The sequence below is a fragment of the Pelodiscus sinensis genome, chromosome 3 (genome assembly GCF_049634645.1).
Source record: "Pelodiscus sinensis isolate JC-2024 chromosome 3, ASM4963464v1, whole genome shotgun sequence".
In the NCBI taxonomy this organism is placed as follows: Eukaryota; Metazoa; Chordata; order Testudines; family Trionychidae; genus Pelodiscus; species Pelodiscus sinensis.
In genome coordinates, this window is record NC_134713.1 from 38,978,476 (window position 1) to 39,000,204 (window position 21,729).

Consider the following 21,729-nt stretch of genomic DNA (forward strand, 5'->3'; position numbering starts at 1 on the left):
GCCATTTTTAAAAACCCGCTGGTTCGAACCCCGTGCAGCGTGGCTACACGGGGCACGAACTAGGTAGTTCGAACTAGGCTTCCTAGTTTGAACTACTGTTACTCCTCGTGAAATGAGGAGTAACGGTAGTTCGAATTAAGAAGCCTAGTTCGAACTACCTAGTTCATGCCCCGTGTAGCCGCGCTGCACGGGGTTCGAACCAGCGGGGTTTTAAAAATGGCGGCTCCCCACTTATGCAAATGAAGCCTGGGAAATTCAAATCCCGGGCTTCATTTGCAAGTGCGGTATGCCTACATTACCCTCCTAGTTCGAACTAGGAGGGTAGTGTAGACATACCCTACATGTTTGAAGGATTACATGAAAAGCACACAAAATGACTTTTTCCTTCTAAGTTGTTTTAGCCTCATTTGTCCCAGAACACTAAGCCAGGTTAATTCTACTCTTTCACATCAATAGATATAAATCTTGCCTCAGGCTGTTAAGTCTGGGATTTTTTTTCTAAATGTAATAGAATATCAGAATAAGATAAAATGGAAACTATAATAGGTCTTTCATAAAAAAAAAAAAAAATCCCAAGAATAATATACTGATGTTTCAGTAAGTTAGAAAATATATTTTTTTCAGACTTATAGGAAAACAATTACCAATTTTCCTGTTGCTTTATTTACTGCTGTCATGCACCTTGATTCCTAACTACAATTATAAACAAGATAATGTCTGTATAACAAGGTCTAAGACTAAAGTTAAATTTTGAAGCTGTTTATCACCAAACTTAGTTCACAAATGATTATCCTGAGAACCTTCTGAATTAATGATTTTTTTTGTTTCAGTTCTGAAAGATGTAGGCTGTATAATTTTTTTTAAAAGTGTTCCGTAAACAACAGTGTTCAACTAATTTATATTTAAATGAAGAACAAAGGCATCCTATCATGATAAACTATAATTTGGGAACTCTGGTTCATATGCCTGAAAATTTAAGTAAAACCTTTATCCAGCTATTTCATTTAAGTACAGTTTCTATTATAATTTTACATAATTAAATATTTAATATGCATACGCAATAGTTGATATTATATATACCAGGAATGGAAACTAATCAATAATAATTTCAATGAAAACCCTAAACTTAAAATTCACCCACCAGTACATGACCAAAACTCTATACATCAGGAAAAGGTGGCTTTCGCAAAGCAACAGGCGTAGAGGAAAATATTATGAAAATATATTTTTCAGTCAATGTAGGAGTATAAATACAATTGAACAAGTGAAAACTTATGTAAATTAAGCAACTAATAAATTTCATGAATCTTCATATCCTTATACTGTTTGCAAAATTCTGTGTAGGATGTATTTTGAATATATTTATCTCAACACTTTACATTAGTTCCTTATGATGCTATGCAGGTTGATCTTCTCTAGTCCAGTACCTGTGGGACAAACCAGAGAATTTGCCGGACCTCAGGAGATCAATATTGTCTGGCAGCATTACCAACATTTCCACTACTTACTGTGCTCTTAGAAGACACTTAGGCTATGTCTATACTGCAGCCTTCTTCTGCAAAACCTTATGCAAATGAAGCATGGAATAGAATATCACTGCGCTTCATTTGCATAATTAATTAGAAGCCATTTTTGTGCAAGAGGCTTTTGTGCAAAAAGGATCTGTGTAGACGGCTCCTTTTTGCTCAAAAACCCACTCTTGCACAAAAGCCGTTCTTTGAGTCCTCTTATGTTCAAAAACATAATGATTTATATATTCATTGTAAGCAGATAGGATTGCACCGAAGATACCTGACTCCATCCTTAAATTCTCCTTTAAAAAAACAAGCCACAGGACCCTGAACTTTGGTTAATCACAGAGGCAAAAATGTATTTTCTGTTACAGCTAATATTAATTGGACTAAAGGAAAATATATTAAAAAAATATTGAAAGAGATCAAACTCTATTTTGTGTGAAAGTCATATACTATTTAATCATATATGCTTAATAGAATGCTATGTGCATACTGTAGGAGCAAATATTTTCACTGCATCAAAATCAGCGACTTGAATTGACTTTGTAACATATCAAATGTAAGAGAAAGCAAAGAAATGAGTGTATCCTATTCACTGACACAATATATAGTACCAAAACCTTTTATGTTCCATTTCAGTTGAACCCAGACATAGTCAAACATTTTGATAAATATGGTGAAAATCATTTCTTATCAATTGTTTTAGAACTGCCAAGCTAATAAAGCCCATCTTTCTATTACGAACAGAGAAATAAGTTACTAATTTACAACCCACATAGCCATTCCTAATGGTACTATATAATAATTTCCTGCCCTTTACAACAAATAGGAATAAAATGTACAATGACACTGATCCAGGTGCTTTCTTGAAAATGGTGTATGCTGAAGAACATTCACTGATTAAGTAATGTTGCCTGGCAGTAAGTAGGGTCATAGGAATCATTTTGAAAGTTAGGATAGTCCCTCCAAGGACTTAGAGCTAAGAATATCTTCAAGCTCCACATGCCTCTCAGCTCCCTTTGGCATGCCACCAATTGAGCCCCACTGAGAGATTAACACAGTAAGTCTTCCATTTGTCAATCCTGATAAAATCCAGTTTTAAGTTTTTCCTCTGTGGTATGTTTTTTTTTCATGGAAAGGGGGATCATATATCTTTATGCTGACATGGTATTACACTCTTTAAAAAAAAGAAAATAAGAGAAAACAAAATTCCACAGGCAAATTTCCCCTTCATAAAATAAAATTATATAAAAAAGTAAGAACTTTCTCAAAAGATCTCACTCAGAAGTATATGGAAGTATTTGACATTTCAGAATCATTATATTAATAGCATCTGATCAGATTCACTTCAGTTGGTAACATTTCACAATGTATATGTAGCAATCAGCATATAATTAAGCCAATGCACAAACCAAATACATTATCTCTGTAATACAAATATAAAGCAAATCTGAACATGTAAAAATTCCATTTTAATATCACTCACAAAGAACTATTAGTTCACTTGCCTTTGTATATATATACCCTGAGCTGTTCTAAAAGCAGCACTTTTTATTTCAAACACAAGAAAAAAAGTGAAAATCACTTTAAAAGTCACTATTAGAAATCAGTAAGAAGCTTTTCAGCTCAAAGTCTCACAGTGTCAAAGATCTAGTGAATATTTCTTTACCCTGAAAGATAATGGATCAAATTCTGTCTTTATGTAAACCTGAGGAATACTTTTACAAAGGTAGAACCTGGCCCATTTCTACTATGATTTTTCTATGATTCCAGTTGTATTCCATTGCCATAATAGTATTACAATTTTAGTTAATCAATATAATTGTTTCCAAATCTAATGTTAAACAGCACTATATACTTATTTTCTGTTTTTCTGCTCTAACTACAATAGTCATGTAGTATTAAAAATTGTAGCTCTGACTGATCTATGAGGCTGTGTCCAGACTCAGGGGTTTTTTCGAAAAAAGTAGCCTTTTTTCGAAAAAACCTCACCTGCGTCAAGACTGCAGCCGCGTTCTTTCGAAATTAAATCGAAAGAACGCGGCTTTTCTTTCGATGGCGGTAAACCTCATTTCACGAGGAAGAAGGTCTTCTTTCGAAAGTTCCTCTTTCGAAAGAAGGCGTTCTTCAATGTAAATAGGGCTTCTTCGAAAGAGAGCATTCAGACTCACTGGATGCTTTCTTTCGAAAAAGCAAGCCACTTTTTCGAAAGTTCAACGTGCAGTCTAGACGCTCTCTTTCAAAAGAGGCTCTTTCGAAAGTATCTTTCGAAAGAGCCTCTTTCGAAAGTGGCTTGCAGTCTAGACATAGCCCGAGTGAGTAAAGCTTAGAAATAGATCTCTTTTCTTCTAGAGCTTTTTTCTCTGTATACTATTCTGCCATCTGCTACGTGTTATCAACGATTTGATGAATGAAATGAAAGTATGTGACCACCTACCCACACACCTTGGCAGAGGTGCACTCCATACATGACGGCCACCACCCAGGCAGGTAAGTTTATTAGCACCTTCTAAGCGATATCCAGGAAAACAAGAAAATGTCAAGGAATCCCCAACACCGAAGTAAAAACCGATTCTTCTACTAAATGCAGGAACACCAGGATCATCACATGGTTCCAGATGATATTCTGCTCACAAAAAACCAAAAAAACAGAATATATAAATAAATATAAACATTATAGATAATGCATAAAAATGTAAAAGTTTAGTATGAACACTTTGAAAGCACATCTTCTACAGATTTTCATAATCCAAATCTATTTAACAATGCCACACTCAAAATATTGCTTGATTCTTCTAGTCTGCTTCTTATCCTTTAATTATGGTTTGATGTTCAGTAAGGTTGTTGGGAAATTAAGATGCATTTTTACATTGATTTTCTTAACTTCAGAGACCTTAATCAGTCTCATAACATGAAAGGTTCCTTACACTTTGTTTAGTTGTATCTCTTTAACACAACTCATTATAGTGTAATTAATCTGAACTGCTAAACATTGGAAATGAACTTTATAGTTTGCAAATCTATAATAAAATATAAAAAGAATTCTAAAAATTCAATGAAAGATTAAATTGGTGTAGAGATACATCACCACATTTTCAATAGATATGCTTGAGTTTCATGTTTAAAGAGTGGAACTGCACTCCTAATCAGATGAAGAATTGTCCTTGCATGCTTTTGAAAATCATGCATGCTGTCACTTAATCAGGAACAATTGAACACCTAAATAAAAGAAAAAAATCCCATGGTCTGATTCTTCTCTTACCTACATTATAAGGGTAATTCCACCCAAGACTCTTGAGCTACATTAGTGTAAAACTAGTGTAAGGCAAATAAAATCAGATTCCTGGATAGGTCTTGGCAAGTATGTAATTGCTCTTTCATCATAATTAGCTGATAGCTGCACAGACACATGTATTACACTAGAACTTTCATTCGTATCAAAGGGAATTGTACTCACAGATCAAGGAGTGTATATACAGGCAGTCCCCGGGTTTCGTACAAGATAGGGACTGTAGGTTTGTTCTTAAGTTGAATCTGTATGTAAGTCGGAACTGGCGTCCAGATTCAGCCGCTGCTGAAACTGATCAGTTTCAACAGCGGCTGAATCTGGATGCCAGTTCTGACTTACATACAGATTCAACTTAAGAACCCCAGGCATCCCCAAGTCAGCTGCTGCTGAAACTGATCAGCGGCTGATTCCAGGAAGCCCGGGGTAGGGGCTTCCTGTAGTCAGCCGCTGGTCAGTTTCAGCAGCGGCTGACTTGGGGACGCCTGGGGCAGAGCAGCTGCGGTGCTGCTGGGTTGGTCCAGTAGCGCCGCCGCTCCACGGCGCTACTGGACCAACCCAGCAGCACCCAAGCTGCTCTGCCCCAGGTGTCCTGATTCAGCCGCTGCTGAAACTGACCAGCGGTGGCTGAATCAGGACGCCTGGGGCAGAGCAGCTGGGGTGCTGCCGGGTTGGTCCAGTAGCGCCCAGAGCAGCGCTACGGGACCAACCAGCAGCGCCCCAGCTGCTGTACCACAGGCGTCCGGAGCAAAGCCGTGGAGCACGGGGGCAGCGGGACAGCCCAGATGCGCCGTGGGTGTCCTGCTGCTCTCGGGCTCTGCGGCTTTGTTCTGCTTTGCTCCCCCTCTCCCTGGTCTGCAGACCAGGGGGACGGGGAGCAAAGCCGCAGAACACACGGGCAGCGGACAGCCCAGACGCGTCTGGGCTGTCTGCTGCCCGTGTTCTCCGCGGCTTTGCTCTGCTTTGCTCCCCATCTCCCTGGTCTGCAGACCAGGGGGACGAGGAGCAAAGCAGAGCAAAGCCAAGGAGCACGCGGGCAGCGGACAGTCCAGACGCGTCTGGGCTGTCCGCTGCCCACGTGCTCCGCCGCTTTGCTTCCTCTCCCTGGTCTGCTGGAGACCAGGGAGACGGCCCCATTCGTAACTGCGGATCCGACGTAAGTCAGATCCGCGTAACTCAGGGACTGCCTGTAGTTCTTAGTTATTTAATTTGTACTTATAAAGAATTAGGATTTATTTTAAAAGAGCGATACTTTGTTCTTTCAGGCTTACAAATCCAATTACTGATGGGACAGATTTGGTTTTGAAATCTGAACACATTTTCTTTAGTATTTTTTGTTAAATCTGCTTAAAACTATATTTCTACAAAGTGGAAACTACAATCATAAATATCAAACCTTGTTAACTGAGATAATATACATACAAAATAGATTAACCGTATAATATGAAAAAGTAAAGCAATTGTAATATGATGAATATACTTTCTCAGTTTCTAATCAGCTAATAATTATTGTGTGCTCTTTAGATAAGAATAGGCGATATTCTTAGGCCGAGATAGAGTTGTGAATTTAAATCATAACCTGCATAAAATTTTAATTATATGTAAAATAAATATCAATTCCAACTACATAAATCTCAACACACTGATGTTTTGATTGAATGCACTGACTAAATATTTAGCAACAAGGAAGGCCCACACTGGGCCTGCATGAGTTAAAGAATTACACTGGACCCACCCTGCCAGACCAGCAGGGCATACCTAAGCAGAAGATAAAGCTTGTGCTTGATCTACATTAGGAATTTAGGTCAAACTTAACCTCAAAGTCGATTTTCTAAACAATGAGTCCACACTACCAAGCCCATTCTGCCAATGTTAAGGCTATTAAAGTTGATTTTAGACCCGCATGATGTATAGCACCAATCTGAGTCCAGATGGTAGATTTCCTACTGGGGATGCACTGCATTGAACTCTTGTGCACAGTGACTTGCATCTTTGACTTTACGAAATCAGGTGCTAAAATAATCAACCTTAATAAATTCCACCTAATCTCATAGTATAGAAAAGACCTTAAATAGGAGCAACCCCGCTTAGAAAAGTGGAGAGGAGGATAGAACTAGTCTGAGGGATACTAAACAAGCATGAGAAAGAAACATCTGTGTAAGCAATAGGACTGTCTTCTGAGTCTGGCAGAGAGTTAGCTGTCTTCTTTTTCTTTTATTATCTTGTATTGGACCTGGAGACATAGGAAGAGATAGATGGTAGGACATGTCCAGCAGAAGTACCTCTGAAGGACTCCAACTTGCTGGACATTGGGTCAAACCCTAGTGAAGCAGGATGGCCTGGTCTCCCTTGCAAACTTCCCCTGTTACAGCAAGAGCACAAGCATGATTCTCACTTCACTCTCCCTCTGGTAAGACACTGAAAATTCAAAGTGTCACTAAGTCCATACACTAGTGAGGAACCTGATTGAAAGGCTGTCAAGCTGGAAGATGAGGTTTGGTATTGGATGTATTAGCCATAAAACCACCTTGCTCGCTGAAGCCCAATGATATAATCCAGCATTACTAAGGCCTGGAGAGTACAAAGTTACTTTTTCTTCCTTTACATTTCTTCCCTGATAAAATGTACTTAAAGTATATGTTTGAGGACTAATCTACGCCTAATTATTTTTCTTAATATTTGGGCAGTGTTAAAAAGTAATTTTGAGAATATATGTTTTTATTATGGTATAATATAATTAATATTTCTGCCTAAGTAGAAAGGGGAGAAGGGTTTCACCTCTGATGCCTTTTGTTTTGGTGACTGAAACATAATTCTTTGAGATGACAATTCTTATTTTGCCATTCACAATTTTAATTAACTCAGGTAAAAGGACTTCTGTATTATTTTTTGAATGGTATTCCCACGTAGCTCCTACTAGAGAACTGATTTACAGAGACAAGAATAGGCTTTGAGCCCAATGCTTTTTCTACACTTTAGACATTACAGTGACATAGCTGTGCCGCTGTTGCTGTGCCACAGTAAGGTCTCCTATATAAACACTTCTGCTTGTCTAATTAAACCACAAATGAGTGTTGGCAGTTATGAGCACTAGACTTTAAGACTCATCGGGTATGTCTACACTACCCTCCTAGTTCGAACTAGGAGGGTAATGTAGGCATACCGCACTTGCAAATGAAGCCCGGGATTTGAATTTCCCGGGCTTCATTTGCATAAGCGGGGAGCCGCCATTTTTAAAACCCCACTGGTTCGAACCCCGTGCAGCGCGGCTACACGGGGCACGAACTAGGTAGTTCGAACTAGGCTTCCTAGTTTGAACTACCATTACTCCTCATTCCACGAGGAGTAACGGTAGTTCGAACTAGGAAGCCTAGTTCGAACTACCTAGTTCGTGCCCCGTGTAGCCGCGCTGCACGGGGTTCGAACCAGCGGGGTTTTAAAAATGGTGGCTCCCCGCTTATGCAAATGAAGCCCGGGAAATTCAAATCCCGGGCTTCATTTGCAAGTGCGGTATGCCTACATTACCCTGCTAGTTCGAACTAGCGGGGTAGTGTAGACATATCCATAGACTTTAAGGTCAGAAGGGACCATTATGATCATCTAGTCTGACCCCCTGCACAGTGCAGGCCACAAAAAGTATCCCCCACTGACACAGCATTGTCCACACCAACAGTTTTGTCAGTGACATTTTTGTCAGGGAGGGTATGTATTTTCATGCCCCAGATCAACAAAAGTTTTATCAACAAAAGTGCTTGCATAGATATAGCATAATTCTCCACTTCCTCATAACTTGGAAACGTGCTTAACGCTGTTCATTGTGATTGCAAACTGGGTGCAAATGCTACCAAATAATGTTGGGGCTATCACCTTAAAAATCTATTGTTTTCTGGGGGAACGAATAGTTTTTACATGCCAAATGAACAGTGTCAGTGAAGATGCAAATATGAGAAGATACATAGTCATGATTAGCAAGAGAAACACTGATCAACATACAATCTACTTCCTGATTTTTATAAAGATGTATATTGTGCATATACATTCTGTGCATTTACATGTCCAACAGTGTACATAAAAGATTTATATTTTCAATTTTACCAGTAATGTAATCTGCACATATTAGTTCAGTGTTTCAGTTAATTTACATGTGTAACCTGTACTTACTGCATACTGAAATTGAAATTTTTAAACGTTAAGTTCAACAAGAATTCAAAATAACCACTGCAGGATATTATTTCCCCTACAGAGGAACTGGAAAATGACCTTAGCAATATCGTTGCTTTGTAGTCAAAGAATAAAGTATTTTGAAAATAGAACACAGTAAAACATCTACCATGCAGTGGATCAAAACCACAAAAGCAATTGCTTTGCATGCTTAATGCATCATTTTCTATTTGTGTTCTAGACTTCTAAAACCTTCTGTCAGTTGAGTTTTTAGTGATGCTGGAGAAAACTGCTGTCTCAGCTCATTCAGTTCATACTGTTTTCAATAAGCAATTCTCAGTTTGAGAAGTACATTTTACTTGTCAGAGAGTGAGGAAATAGTGTTCCTAAACTCACTGATTTGTCCTGTAAAATAAATATTTATGATATTATTGCTATCTAATTCTGATGTATTGGATGAAGACAAGATGGGAGCCTTTTCTGTGAGTGAGAAACACTTAACATTTCATAGAACTATAACTCAATATTTTTTTCCTTTCAGCTGTAATCTTAATTTTTTTATTTATCTTCAAGTTCCTTTTATGATTTTTTTAAATAGGTTGATTTATCACAAAAATAGTTTGATATACATTACAACCTCTTTCTCTGCTAACCTCTTGCTTAATGAATGCAGAGTATATGCAAAGAGAAAAATAGTTATCTGACAAATAAAACTATTGTTGCTGCTGTAACCAACATATCTTTTGAACAAGAAAACAGCAACATGCATATGACTGTTGTAAATCCGAAAAGGGAAAGGCATAATCCCTGAGGATGAGTACACAGCAGTGTTATTTCAGAATAACAGCCATTATTCCAAAATAAGAATGAGAGCTTCTACACATCAATTCCATAGTGTAGATTATTTAAAAATAAATTGAAAATAACGGATGGCTTATTCCAACTTCTGTAAACCTCATTCCACGAGGAATAAGACCTTTTCTGAAATAGCTCATTAGGAATAGCTGTAGTATGGATGCTCCACTGATGCTACTTCAATATAGCTCCTTTCCCGGGCCATTTAAAGTAATTACTCCACTGTTCCTCCTGGACTCTAAATAAAGGTAGCACATCCACATTAGGGAACCCTGTCTCGGACTTATTTTGAGGCTTCCTTATAGCGTAGATGTGCTATTTGGAAATAAGCTATTTCCAAGTATTTCTTCTGGAATAGCTTATTTTGAAGTAAGTGTGCAGTGTCAATGTACCCTAAGTGATCAGATTGCTACATTTGAAAAAAATAATGCAAGAACATTTGGGGCAATAGGTAATATCTCCCCTGCCAATAAATATAGATTGGACCTCCCTGGTCCAGCACCCTGGGGACCTGACCAGTCCTGAATGAGGGAATTTTCAGATTCAGGGGAAGTCCCCTGCCACTGGCCTCTGAGGATACTGCCTCTCCCTTCACTACCACTGAGCTCAAGCCCTTCTGCTACAGGGCTTGGTCTTCAGCATCCTCTGGGGACAGAGCTCCCAAGCCGCTATGGCCCCCTTCTGCCTTGCCCTACCAGCGTTTCTCAGAGATGGGACTCCGTGGCTGTCCTGCGGTGGCCTCATAAAGCCAGGACTCCCGTGGGACAGGGCTCTGCAGCTGCCCTACTGCTGCTGCTCCAGGACTGGGCTCTGCAGGGACCAGGCTCACTGGGTCCTGCTGCTGCTCCACCTGACCAGGGCTCTCCACGAATGGGGCTCACTGGTCTCATGATGGGACTCCCCTCCACTGGACTCCTTGACTAGCTCGCATTTCAGGGTGTCAGACCTCTCTGGTCCAACAACTTCTGTGATCCTGCCAGACTACAGATGTTGCCAGACCAGAGTGTCCTGGATTTAAGAGGTTTAACCTGTACTCAGATCCAAGAAGGAAAAACAAGAAAATTAAAAAATCACGGCTTTCCTCATTGTTGTACATCAATACACAATAAATAACAAACAATTTATGGGGATTAATTTTCACTGTTGTAATTATAACATACTAGATATAATTATGCTGATATAATTACAAAAATGTCTTGACAAATTAATAATTCAAACAGCCCTTTAATTTTATGTAATCTATGTAATCTATGGATATCAATTCCAGATAATTTCTGACCTGAGTTTCTGCTCAGGGGTCTATCTGTTGCTGTTGCCTTTCTGACATTTTAACCTTTTCATAGTTCACACATTTATCCCCTGTAAAACTCCTCTGCCAGTGATGGGCTACATCTAGTCTGCCCTCTACAATTGAAAAAAGATATGCAATTTGTGCTATGAAAATTGTGTATCATTTTTCGATTTAATTTTGAAAGAGGTTATTTTGAAATTTGGCACATCTACACGGTACCAAATTTGGAAATAAAGTGCTCTTTTGAGCCATCCCTTATTCCTCATAGAATGAAGTTTGCAGGGATGGCGAATGAGTGCACCCACTATTGCGAACATTTTTCTGAAATAGCGGACGTGTTCCTTGGATGCAGTGTTGCTATTTTGGGATACTTCCAGTATCTCAAAATAGCAATACAGTCTAGATGTACTCTTAGTTCTCTCCCTCAGCTACATCCATTCTTTCTATTTCTCACCTCTCTGCTTTGTCTGGCATGGAAAGAGGTCATTCTTGCTCCTGCAGCCCTACATATTCATGTAATCTTTCTCTCTAATTTTGTTAGCCTTTTATGCACTGGCTAACTTTGAGGAAAGTTATTCATTGTTCCTCCATCATCTAATTTGGAAAGCCAGTATTATAAATACCCCAAACAACTTCTTTTTACTGCTATTTAGTAACGTTTGTTTTGACTAAAATAAAAAACAACAATGCTTGAAATTATTTTCAAACCTTTTGTCAGCCCTGAATTCTTTACCTGAAAATGTTATATTGAAACCTTCATAGGAGATTGAAAAGTCGGATATAAATCGAAGCTGTGCAGTGAAGTTTCCAAAGAGCCCGGCTTTAATTGTAGGTGGTAAAACTGAGCCAGTTAATCTGGCCACTGGTTCTATGAAGCTGCCATCTTCAGTGATGAGCAAATAGTCATGAGAACTCTCAAGGTGAAAGGTATGAAAGACCAATTGTACTCCTGAAAAAAAAAGTTGAGGCAGTGTTAAAAGGTAAAGATATAGAATTGGAATGGAGGGCAGTTTTTTGTTGCTGTAGCTGAGCTGGTTTTCTTTGTCTAGCTATACCGAAACAGGAGAAGAGCCTGTAGGGTGTAGGAGAAAGGGGCAGGATGGCTCTTCAAGCAACCTCTCAAAACCCAGATTACGATTATTATGCCAGAGCAGAGGGTGTATATATGTAATTGTGAATCCTTAAGAAGACAAATAGCAGATTTGGTGGGTTGACTTAATGGAAACTTTGGGAACCTCTGTTCTAGGCAACCATCACCTTTCATTCCAGTGATTAATTCACTGTTATCCATTATCATAAAGTACAAATTAGTTACATCATGTTGTGAAATTAGCACTAATACATTTTTAGAAATTGTAATAATGTTTTACTACTGGCTGAATGAGACCTGCACCTCGACTCCCAGATGAAGTCCTCTATAATATAAATTTATTTTCCATATATTACTGACATGTTTCAGGAGCAAATCATCCTATTTTTTTAATTTTATTTGGTGATCTGTAAGGGTACCTCTAGATTACATGCCTCTGCTGACAGAGGCATGTAAAATAGGTTACCTGACACAGTCAATGAAGCAGGGATTTACATTTCCCTGGCTTCATTAAAATAAAAATGGCTGCCACGTTATGCCGGCTCAGCTGATCGTCCGCACAGGGCGTGAATCAAGACACAGATTAATCGACAAGGGAAGCCTTTGTCGATCGCTCCCTTATGCCTCATGAAATGAAGTTTACAGGAGCGGTCGACAAAGGCTTCCCTTTTCAACCGATCTGCATCTTGACTCACGCGCTGTGTCGACAATCAGCTGAGCTGGCGCAGCACAGTGGCCATTTTTATTTTAATGAAACCAGGGATATTTAAATCCCCGCTTCATTGACTATGTCGGGTAGCCTAGTTTACATGCCTCTGTTGGCAGAGGCATGTAATCTAGATGTACCCTAACAGACCACTACCATTATCCCTCCATTTTGTATAGGTAATACACACACAAGTGTTGAATAGAACATTATACTTGCTTATGTTTGTATCATCATACCAAATTCTAGTGGCAAAACACAAAGCTAATTTGTTAACTACAATATCGTCATTTCATGCAGATACATGATACAAAGAGAGGGAGTGTTTTACGTTACTGTTTGCAGCCTAAAAGAGTCCATAATCCTATATCGCAATTTATTGGTGGAAGTTTCAACCATGAAATTTTGAAATTGATCCATGTGGTATTCAAAAGTTACAGACAGAGTAATGCCAATTATTTGGCTACAAATCCTTGCTTCACTTGACCCAAAATATAAATTTTTATTGTACTCTTAATTAGCCACTGATGTTATTTTAATCTCTTCCCTCTTCAAGCTGTATTTTTATCTCCCTTCAGAGAAATTATAACATTCATAAACCATAAATATCTGACAGGCTAGTACAAACAGTGTGGTTCAGGTCTATCACTGATGAAAGAAAACTTTTTATTGCTCCTTTTTAAAACTTAAACGCAATGAAAAGAAGGCCATTACCACATCTAAAAATATTTATTTGGGGAAAATAATTCGTGAATTCCCTCTTTCAGAGATTAAAAAAATACAATGTAATTGTGTCTGACACAGATTTTGTTTCAGTTATGAATTGTTCTGTGCATTTTCAATGTATATTACATTCTTACCCTTGCCATGTGACACTTCAATAGTCCAAGTACAGTTTAAAGAGTTTGGATAAAAATCAGGAAAACCTGGTGATAGAATGGTTCCACTCTTCCCATGAATGTAGCCACCACACAAAGCTTAAAAAGAAAGAAAAAAATGTCATTACTTTTGGCACTCTGCTGCAGAGACTAAAACTTAGATATTATCGGACATTGATGTTCAATAAACTTATCAGTACAGTGAAACAGAGACAAATTATAATTTATTTTAAGAGGGTTACTTCTTAATGCATAGTAGAATATCAGCAGATATAATATATGTGAGCTTGCATTAAGACTGCATAGTTTCTAGAGAGTAGCTGGTTTCCTTGGAAACCCTTCTGAAAGGGGTGTCTTAGCATGAATGCTTGGCCAGAGAATGGACTATAGGAAAATGCAAATTGAAGATACAGGTTTTACATTTTAGAGAGCACAGATAAGTAATACACTGATAAGGATGAAGATAAATATTGTACTATAGGATAATGAATGTGGCAATTGTTATCTTTCAATATACAATGAGTAAAGTATCAAGTATAACATAAACACAAAATAATAAACAAATGCACCATACTATGTTATGAACTAATGAGCAATAGAATGGAACTTATTTTCAGTATGATATACTTCAGAATATGAAACCTTTAATATATGGTTTTAATGTATAATATAATTATAGGAAGAGTATTTCAGGTAGGTTGCATCACATTAAAACTTTTATGAATTTCCCTTCTATATTTTGCAGAAAAAAGAAGATTGGGATTTTGTTACTCTTTCCATAACCTCTCTTGACAATTTATTCCAGGGTTTAATAATCTTGATAGGAAGTTTTTTTTAATGTCCAACCAAAACCACCCTTGTTGAAATTCAAACCCATTGCTTTTTGTCCCATCCTTATAAGTTAACAAGAACAATTATTTTCCCTACTTCTTGTAACAATCTTTTATGTACTTGAAAACTCTAAGGCTACGTCTACATTGGCCCCTTTTCCGGAAGGGGCATGCTAATTTTTCAGATAGTAATAGGGAAATCCATGGGGGATTTAAATATCCCCCGCGGCATTTAAATAAAAATGTCCGCCGCTTTTTTCCGGCTTTTAGAAAAGCCGGAAAAGAACGTCTACACTGGCCCCGATCCTCCGGAAAAAAGCCCTTTTCCGGAGGTTCTCTTATTCCTACTTCAAAGGATGTGGATTCATTGGAGAAAGTCCAGTGCAGGGCAACAAAAATGATTAGGGGGCTAGAGAACATGAATTGTGAGGAGAGGATGAGGGATTTGGGCTTAGTCTACAGAAGAGAAGAGTGAGGGGGGATTTGATAGCAGCCTTCAATTACCTGAAGAAAGACCCTAAAAAGGATGGAACGAGGCTGTTCTCACTGATTACAAATGACAGAATGAGGAGAAATGCCATCAACCCGAATATAGAATCTCACAAACTTGGTCAATTTATTTTGTACAATGTGATATTATAGTAAGGTAGTGGTGCATATGTTAATTAGAACAGAAAACTGTGAGTTAGAACTTTCGGTTTAATCCTGGCCCCACTGAAGTCAGTGGCAAATTCTCATGAACTTTCAGATGGCTATATTTCAGCTTTGGTTTCTATTCCCAGAATTTTTGTTTTGACAAATCACAAATCATGTCTGCACTTCAGAACATAGACATTTGTACAATGAAGATAATACTTAACTCACAAGGATGTGATTCATTTATTGATTAAAATTTGAAAATTACTTGAAAGGCAATCTAGAAATAAAAAATTATGAATCAGTTACAAACAGAAACATTTTCAAAAGATTTGTACGCTGGTATGATGGAAAGGAATGTAGCAGCAGTAATATGGTTAGTTATTCATCAGAAGACAGTCACTTCCTTGGATTTTTACATTGTCATTTGAAACATAGGGCACCTACCATCACAGCTGGGCAATGCATGATTCCACTGATGGTTTCTTTCACATATGAGTGGTTCTTCATCACTCAGTGTATATCCTGGATCACAGCTAAAAGTTACTACTGATCGGACACTGAAGTTATTACCATGGCGATGGCCATTCACAGGAATTCCTGGGTCAAGGCAAGAATCTGACTCCAGTGTAACACCTGAAATATACAAATTTAGTGGAATTACTTTCAAAGAAAGAAAGAGAAGAGTAACATGGGCTGAAGAAACTTTCCAAATAAACTACTTGGAAATAATTTCTAGTCTATGATGTGGTATGCAAATCTCTTGTAGATGTCTCTTGTCAGTGTCTCAAACCAAAGACTATGTTTCTTTTCTGAGACTTAAATCATAAAAAGGACCCAAAGCCAACTGGAGTGTCAAATGACTAAAGCTTTAAAATGTATTCTTATTTCATATTAACAAAAAGAAAGCCTGGGTGAAAATGGACACTACAACTATAGAAAGTAAGAGTCAATATGCTATCATATTATCTTGTAATTTACTAGTAGATAATTGTATTAAATTATGAAATGTAATCTGATACTCAGAAGTTACTCAGATCTTTCACTCATGTTTTTTCTTCCCCCTCTCCCCCAAGTGAAGTAGTACTATTTCAAGAAAGAAAAGAGTTAGGATTGCAATATCCCTATAATCAGTACTTCAAAAATAGGAAAAAGTGAGGTAACCCTTCTAGACAGCAAAAGGCAAAAGAAGTATAAGCTAAAAGTATGAATATACATAGCAAAACAAATCCCCACTTTTTTTCTTCTTCTCTCAATATTCATTTCTATTAATCTACTATTTTACTGTCCCCTCTCTTCCTCCAACCCCCACTCTGATTCCACTAAAATATTTACATTGTTTTCTTGTAGATCTAGAAGCTTCACATTCCTGTCCAACTTGGGCCTAATCCAGAGCGTACTAGACTCAATGGGAGTCTTTCTACTGAATTCTGTGGGCTTTAAAATCAGGCAATGCTAATTACAGAAAATTAATAGTAATTACATTACGGCTACAAATTCAAATATTCAAAAGTTAGAAAATGCCAAAATTAGGTTCCCGTTGAAAAAAATAGAATGTGATCATATAATTAAAATCTGCATCATACCACATAAATGCAAAAGTGAGCCAAATTAAGGTTGCACAGCTAGCCAGAACTATAGCATTCCTTATTTTTTTTTCAGTGTTAGTCTTTGCAACCTGAATGATGGTCTTCTGTTTTTATTTTCTGGGTCTAATTTTATAGTTGTTCTAAAAAGCTTAATTTTTATTTTCTATGTCTAATTTTAGAGTTTTTCTAAAATGCAAACCAAAAATTCCATCATATTATGTCATCAAATGCACACCCACATAGTTCATCAGCAGGGATAGGCATATATATAGATATACACAGCTTGAGACTCAGGAATTCTGGGTAACCATTAAGCCTCTGGAGTATAATGTCCTCCAGTCAGCATAAATTTCTCTGCTCATTACCACTAAGCTTGTTCTCTTCTTCTTTATCCTCTGCAATTTGTCCTTGTCAAAGTCTTGTCTCTTTCCCCACCCTTTGCCTTCTCCCAGTCTGTCTCTTTGATCAGTCAGGGTCATCCTGGAACCCCATTCAACTTGTCTCTTCCCTCATTCCTACTAATGATTTACAATCAAACTGTCCCCTTCATGGGCCCCTATCCTATTTAAATTTCCCACCCTATTCCTGGTTCCTTACCCCATTCCCCTCTCCCAGGCTCTAGGTCCCAATTTCTTTGATCATCTAGCCCACACTGCAATTCCTTGTCAGATCTCTCCTTGTCAGTTTCCTATTAAAGTGGTTCCTAGTTCCCCAGAACCCCCCATGTGATACATACCTAAGCATTTGGAAGCACCCTGCACTCTTGTACTTAAGTACTTTGAATTGTATATGCTCAGTACCTGCATCTGGGTACAGTTTAAAGATAATTAAAGCAAAAATAACTGAATCTGCTAGTCCTTTTTCAATTTGACTAATCAATCATATCTGTTTCAATTGCTCAGGTTCTGGCTAGTCCCCAGAATGCACTGTCTTGGCTCAAGAGCTTCAGGTCCTGAATTCCAATTGTCACCACTTATTTTCTGTTGCACTACACCTAGGAAGCATGGGGGCTCCTCACTTGTGATTCATCCCTGCAACTGGCAATTAAGACACGTTCCCCAGTCCAGCCAAGTTGCAGAGGGAAGTCTTTCCCAAAAAGGATAAGATTGAGAGAACTATTACTGAAGAAAAATGCCCATTTTTGTGGAATGATGCTTCTGTATATATATATATATATATATATATATATATATATATATATATATATATTATAGATGTATAAAGACAATTTATGTACAAATAAAAGGATATTTATCATTTATACATGTATTTATATTTATAATATTATTTTGTTATTCCGTGCTTATTTTTGTATATGAATACAAATTCACTGTTGCTCTTTTGCTTTCTGTTCCACTCTATGTTTGTTATTACTCAGATAGTTGTCAATATATTGCTGGAAAATTGAAAGGAATGCAAAAGGTGAAAGTCCCTGTTTCATATATATATGAATATACCTGTACTTATAAATATTTGTGTACAATTATACCTGTACTTATAAATATTTGTGTACAATTTCCATTCCATACTTGCACTTATCAATACTTCAGTAATGGTTAACTTGGCACTTAGAGTTAAATCCTTTTATCAGAACTTACAGCAACTTCTCCCATTCTCCTTGTCCAACAAGTTCTAGCACATATCCTCCCTTCCACAGATCCTTGTTTGATCTCAGTGTTCTGAACCCCACCCAGCCAACTTGCTACCAAATGCCTATTTCCTTCAGAGGCTTCCAGGTCTGCCTGCAACTTTCCCCAATTACCAACTGCAATCTCCTTGCCCAACCACTTCCATCCTTCTCTCTCCAGATTCCTAGTCTACTGTCCCATCACACCCTAGCCTCTTACAAACAGATGAGTCATTTTGGCTAAACATTTCCTAAAAAGAGCCTTAAAATGACACGCTACATTTAAAATTTCAGTTCCAATTTTAAGTCATGAGCAACTGCAAATGGTCTTGTAATGGCAAGTGTTGGGCAACTTTAATTATAAGCAGCACTATCAATCCCATTTGTAATACTCCATGAATAACCTGTATCCAATTAGATGCTAGTATCAGAGCAATGTACTGTGCATTCAAGCTGTGAAAAAATTAGTTTAAATTATCATTATATAACAGTCCCCATTTTTTACAATGACATATAATTCAAATAGACATAACACACATTTCTATACAGAGGTGAAAGTAAGCCAGTGCGTCTCGGTGCACCGCTCCAGAAGGAACCAGCTAGCTGAGGCATGTGGCTACAGGAGGAGGCATAGTGCACTCCCAGCCAGTCTCCTGAGGCTCTCCTGCAGGCTGCCATGCAAAGCAGAAGACAGCTGACAGGTTAAAGGGGCACCAGTGTGGGACAGCTCCAGCCTCGACCCTCCCTACGGCACTATTTAGGGAGGATGGGGTGGTGAAGGCCCCCACCTTGAAGATTCATACCAGGGCACTGCTTGCTGTTTCCATTCCTGTCACAGTTAGGGAGCCAGAGAAAAGTTCACACTATGAGTCACTCACTCCACAGCTCCTTCCCCTCCCCAGCCAAGAGGTAGAGTAATGCTGAGATGCTTTCCCCTTACTCCTGACAGTGATGGAAGGGGAACAATAATCAGGAATCCGGTCTGAATTTTCAAGGTGAGATGCTTCATGCCCCACTGCCTTCACTAAATAGTTCCCTTCAGTGGGGTTGATAGCCACTGTGGTCCCTGGGATAAAGTGTGGGGGCAACTCCTCACCCTGGAAAGGGTAGGGCCCTGGGCAAAAGGGACAAAGACAAGGGGAGTCAGCCCTTAGTGCTCCCCAGACTGCAGTGTCCCCCCAGCTCTCAGAACTGTGTGGAGCAGAGCTCCAATACTCCTGCGGCAATTCAAAAGCAGAAAGAAGAGGAATGGACTAGGGATGTTAACTATTGGATAATTGACTAATCGAGAAGTTGATATAATTTCCATCGACTACTTGATTAGTCAATAAGGGGATGTACTCCTGCTGTGGCTCTGAAATTTAAATGCAGCCCAGTGGGCTCTTACTGTGTTGAAAATTCAGAGCTGCTGCAGGGTTAGCTCCTCGGGGGTGGTATGAGACGGAACTGAACAGTGCACTGCAGAGATGGTGCTGGGAGGAGCTGGCTCTTAAACTGGCTTCTCCCAGCACCAGCTCCTGATTCCCCCTGCTCCTTGCTGCCTCTCATGCAGAGGCAGCATGGGGCAGGGAGAAGTGAGTAGTTGAGAAGTCACTTGACTACCTGATAAGTTTATGCTTATCGGGTAGTCCACTATTCAACTAATCACTAACATGCCTATAATGGACAAAGATATAGATGTATGGGAAAGGGTGAAAAAATAGAAATGGCAAGCTATTCAGCCAATATTTTAAAAGTAATTAATTCATTTAAATAAATAATATATAGGGATCTGCATAGATAGAAAGTATGGCAAGAGATCATCTTCGCTCAACCAGCAGATCTTAAATGATCTAAAAATCAAAAAGAAGTACTATAAAAAGTGGAATCTAGGTCAAATTACAAAGGATGAATATAAACAAATAGTACACGTATGTTTGGGCAAAATTAGGACCCGGTGAAATGCATATTAGAACACCTGGGAGCTGATTGAGGAAGTACCTGAGCCTTTATCTATCATCTTTGACAAGTCATGGAAGACAAGAAAGATTCCAGAAGACTGGAAAAGAGCAAATAAAGTGTTTATCAAAAAGGAAATAAGGACAACTCAAAAAACTACAAAAAGATAATGGAGCAAATAATTAAGGAATCTATCTGCAAATATCTGGAAGATACTAAGGTGATAAGTAATAGTCAGCATGGATTTATAAAGAACAAATCCTGTCAAACCAACTTGATAGCTTTCTGAGATAGAATAAAAAGCCTTGTGGATAGGTGGAAAGTGGTAGATGTGGTATAACTAGACTTTAGTAAAGCATTGGACTTAGTTGTGTATGATCTTACAGTTGAACTACGTAAATACAACCTAACCAGGTGTACTATACTGTGGATATATAACTAGTTGTATAACCATTCTCAGAGATTATTTATCAATGGATCACAGTCATGCTGGAAGGGCACAACACGGAAGGATCTGTTTTAGGACGGATTCTGTTCAATATCTTCATCAATATCTTCATTTAGAAAATGCCATAGAGAGTACAGTTATAAAGTCTGCAGATGACACCATGCTGGGAGAGGCTGAAATTGCTTTGGAGGGTAATACTAATAATCAAAATGATATGGACAAACTGGAGAAATAGTCTGAGGTCAATAGGATGAAGTTCAATAAGGACAAATGCAAAGTACTCCACTTAAGAAGGAACAATCTGTTTCACATACTGAGGTGTGACTGTCTAGGAAGGAGTACTGCAGAAAGGAATCTAGGGGTCATTGTGGACCACAAGCTAACTTTGTGTCAACAGTGTGTGGCAAGGGCCCCTCTTCCCCAAGCCACTACTGGGGTTTTGCAGCGGGTCTTAGTGGTAGGGAGCCCGAGCCAGGGGCCCACAGGCTCCCTCCTTCACTGCCTTTACCTAATGCTGGTCCAACTTGTTCTCTCCCTTTCTTTCTCTCTGCCTCTCCACCACCTTCCTTTCGTCCTCTCACTCTCCTCTCCAGCCTCCAACTGCTGAGGCTTTTAAAGGCCCTCAGAGAGACAGCAGAAAAGTCAGCTGCCCCCAATTTGCCTGAGCCAGCTCCCTCCCAGCTGCACCTAATTGTGCTGCAGTTCTCTGCTTTTCTAACAGGAGTTTTTCCCTGTTGGGCTGCCTTTTCCCCTCTCTGCAGCAGCTCCCTGGCCTGACCCTGTCACAAGTGTGACATTGTTGTAAAAAAAGCAAACAGGAGTGTTATGAGCAAGACATGAGAAGCATTTTCCTCTCTACTCTGCCCTGATTAGGCCTCAA

The 21,729-nt window shown here is 38.7% G+C and overlaps 1 protein-coding gene across 2 annotated transcripts in view; it reads right to left on the bottom strand.

Moving 5' to 3' along the window:
• The window catches only part of CSMD1 (CUB and Sushi multiple domains 1), a 1,865,804-nt gene that overhangs the window by 395,393 nt on the left and 1,448,682 nt on the right, over nt 1-21,729 (bottom strand). For both annotated transcript variants that reach the window (XM_075923597.1, XM_006137767.4), the window contains exons 18-21: nt 15,695-15,883; nt 13,764-13,880; nt 11,841-12,056; nt 3,952-4,140 (exon numbers count right to left, since the gene is read on the bottom strand). In XM_075923597.1, coding sequence (XP_075779712.1) covers nt 3,952-4,140; nt 11,841-12,056; nt 13,764-13,880; nt 15,695-15,883 — 711 coding nt within the window. The remainder of the gene's footprint in view (nt 1-3,951; nt 4,141-11,840; nt 12,057-13,763; nt 13,881-15,694; nt 15,884-21,729) is intronic.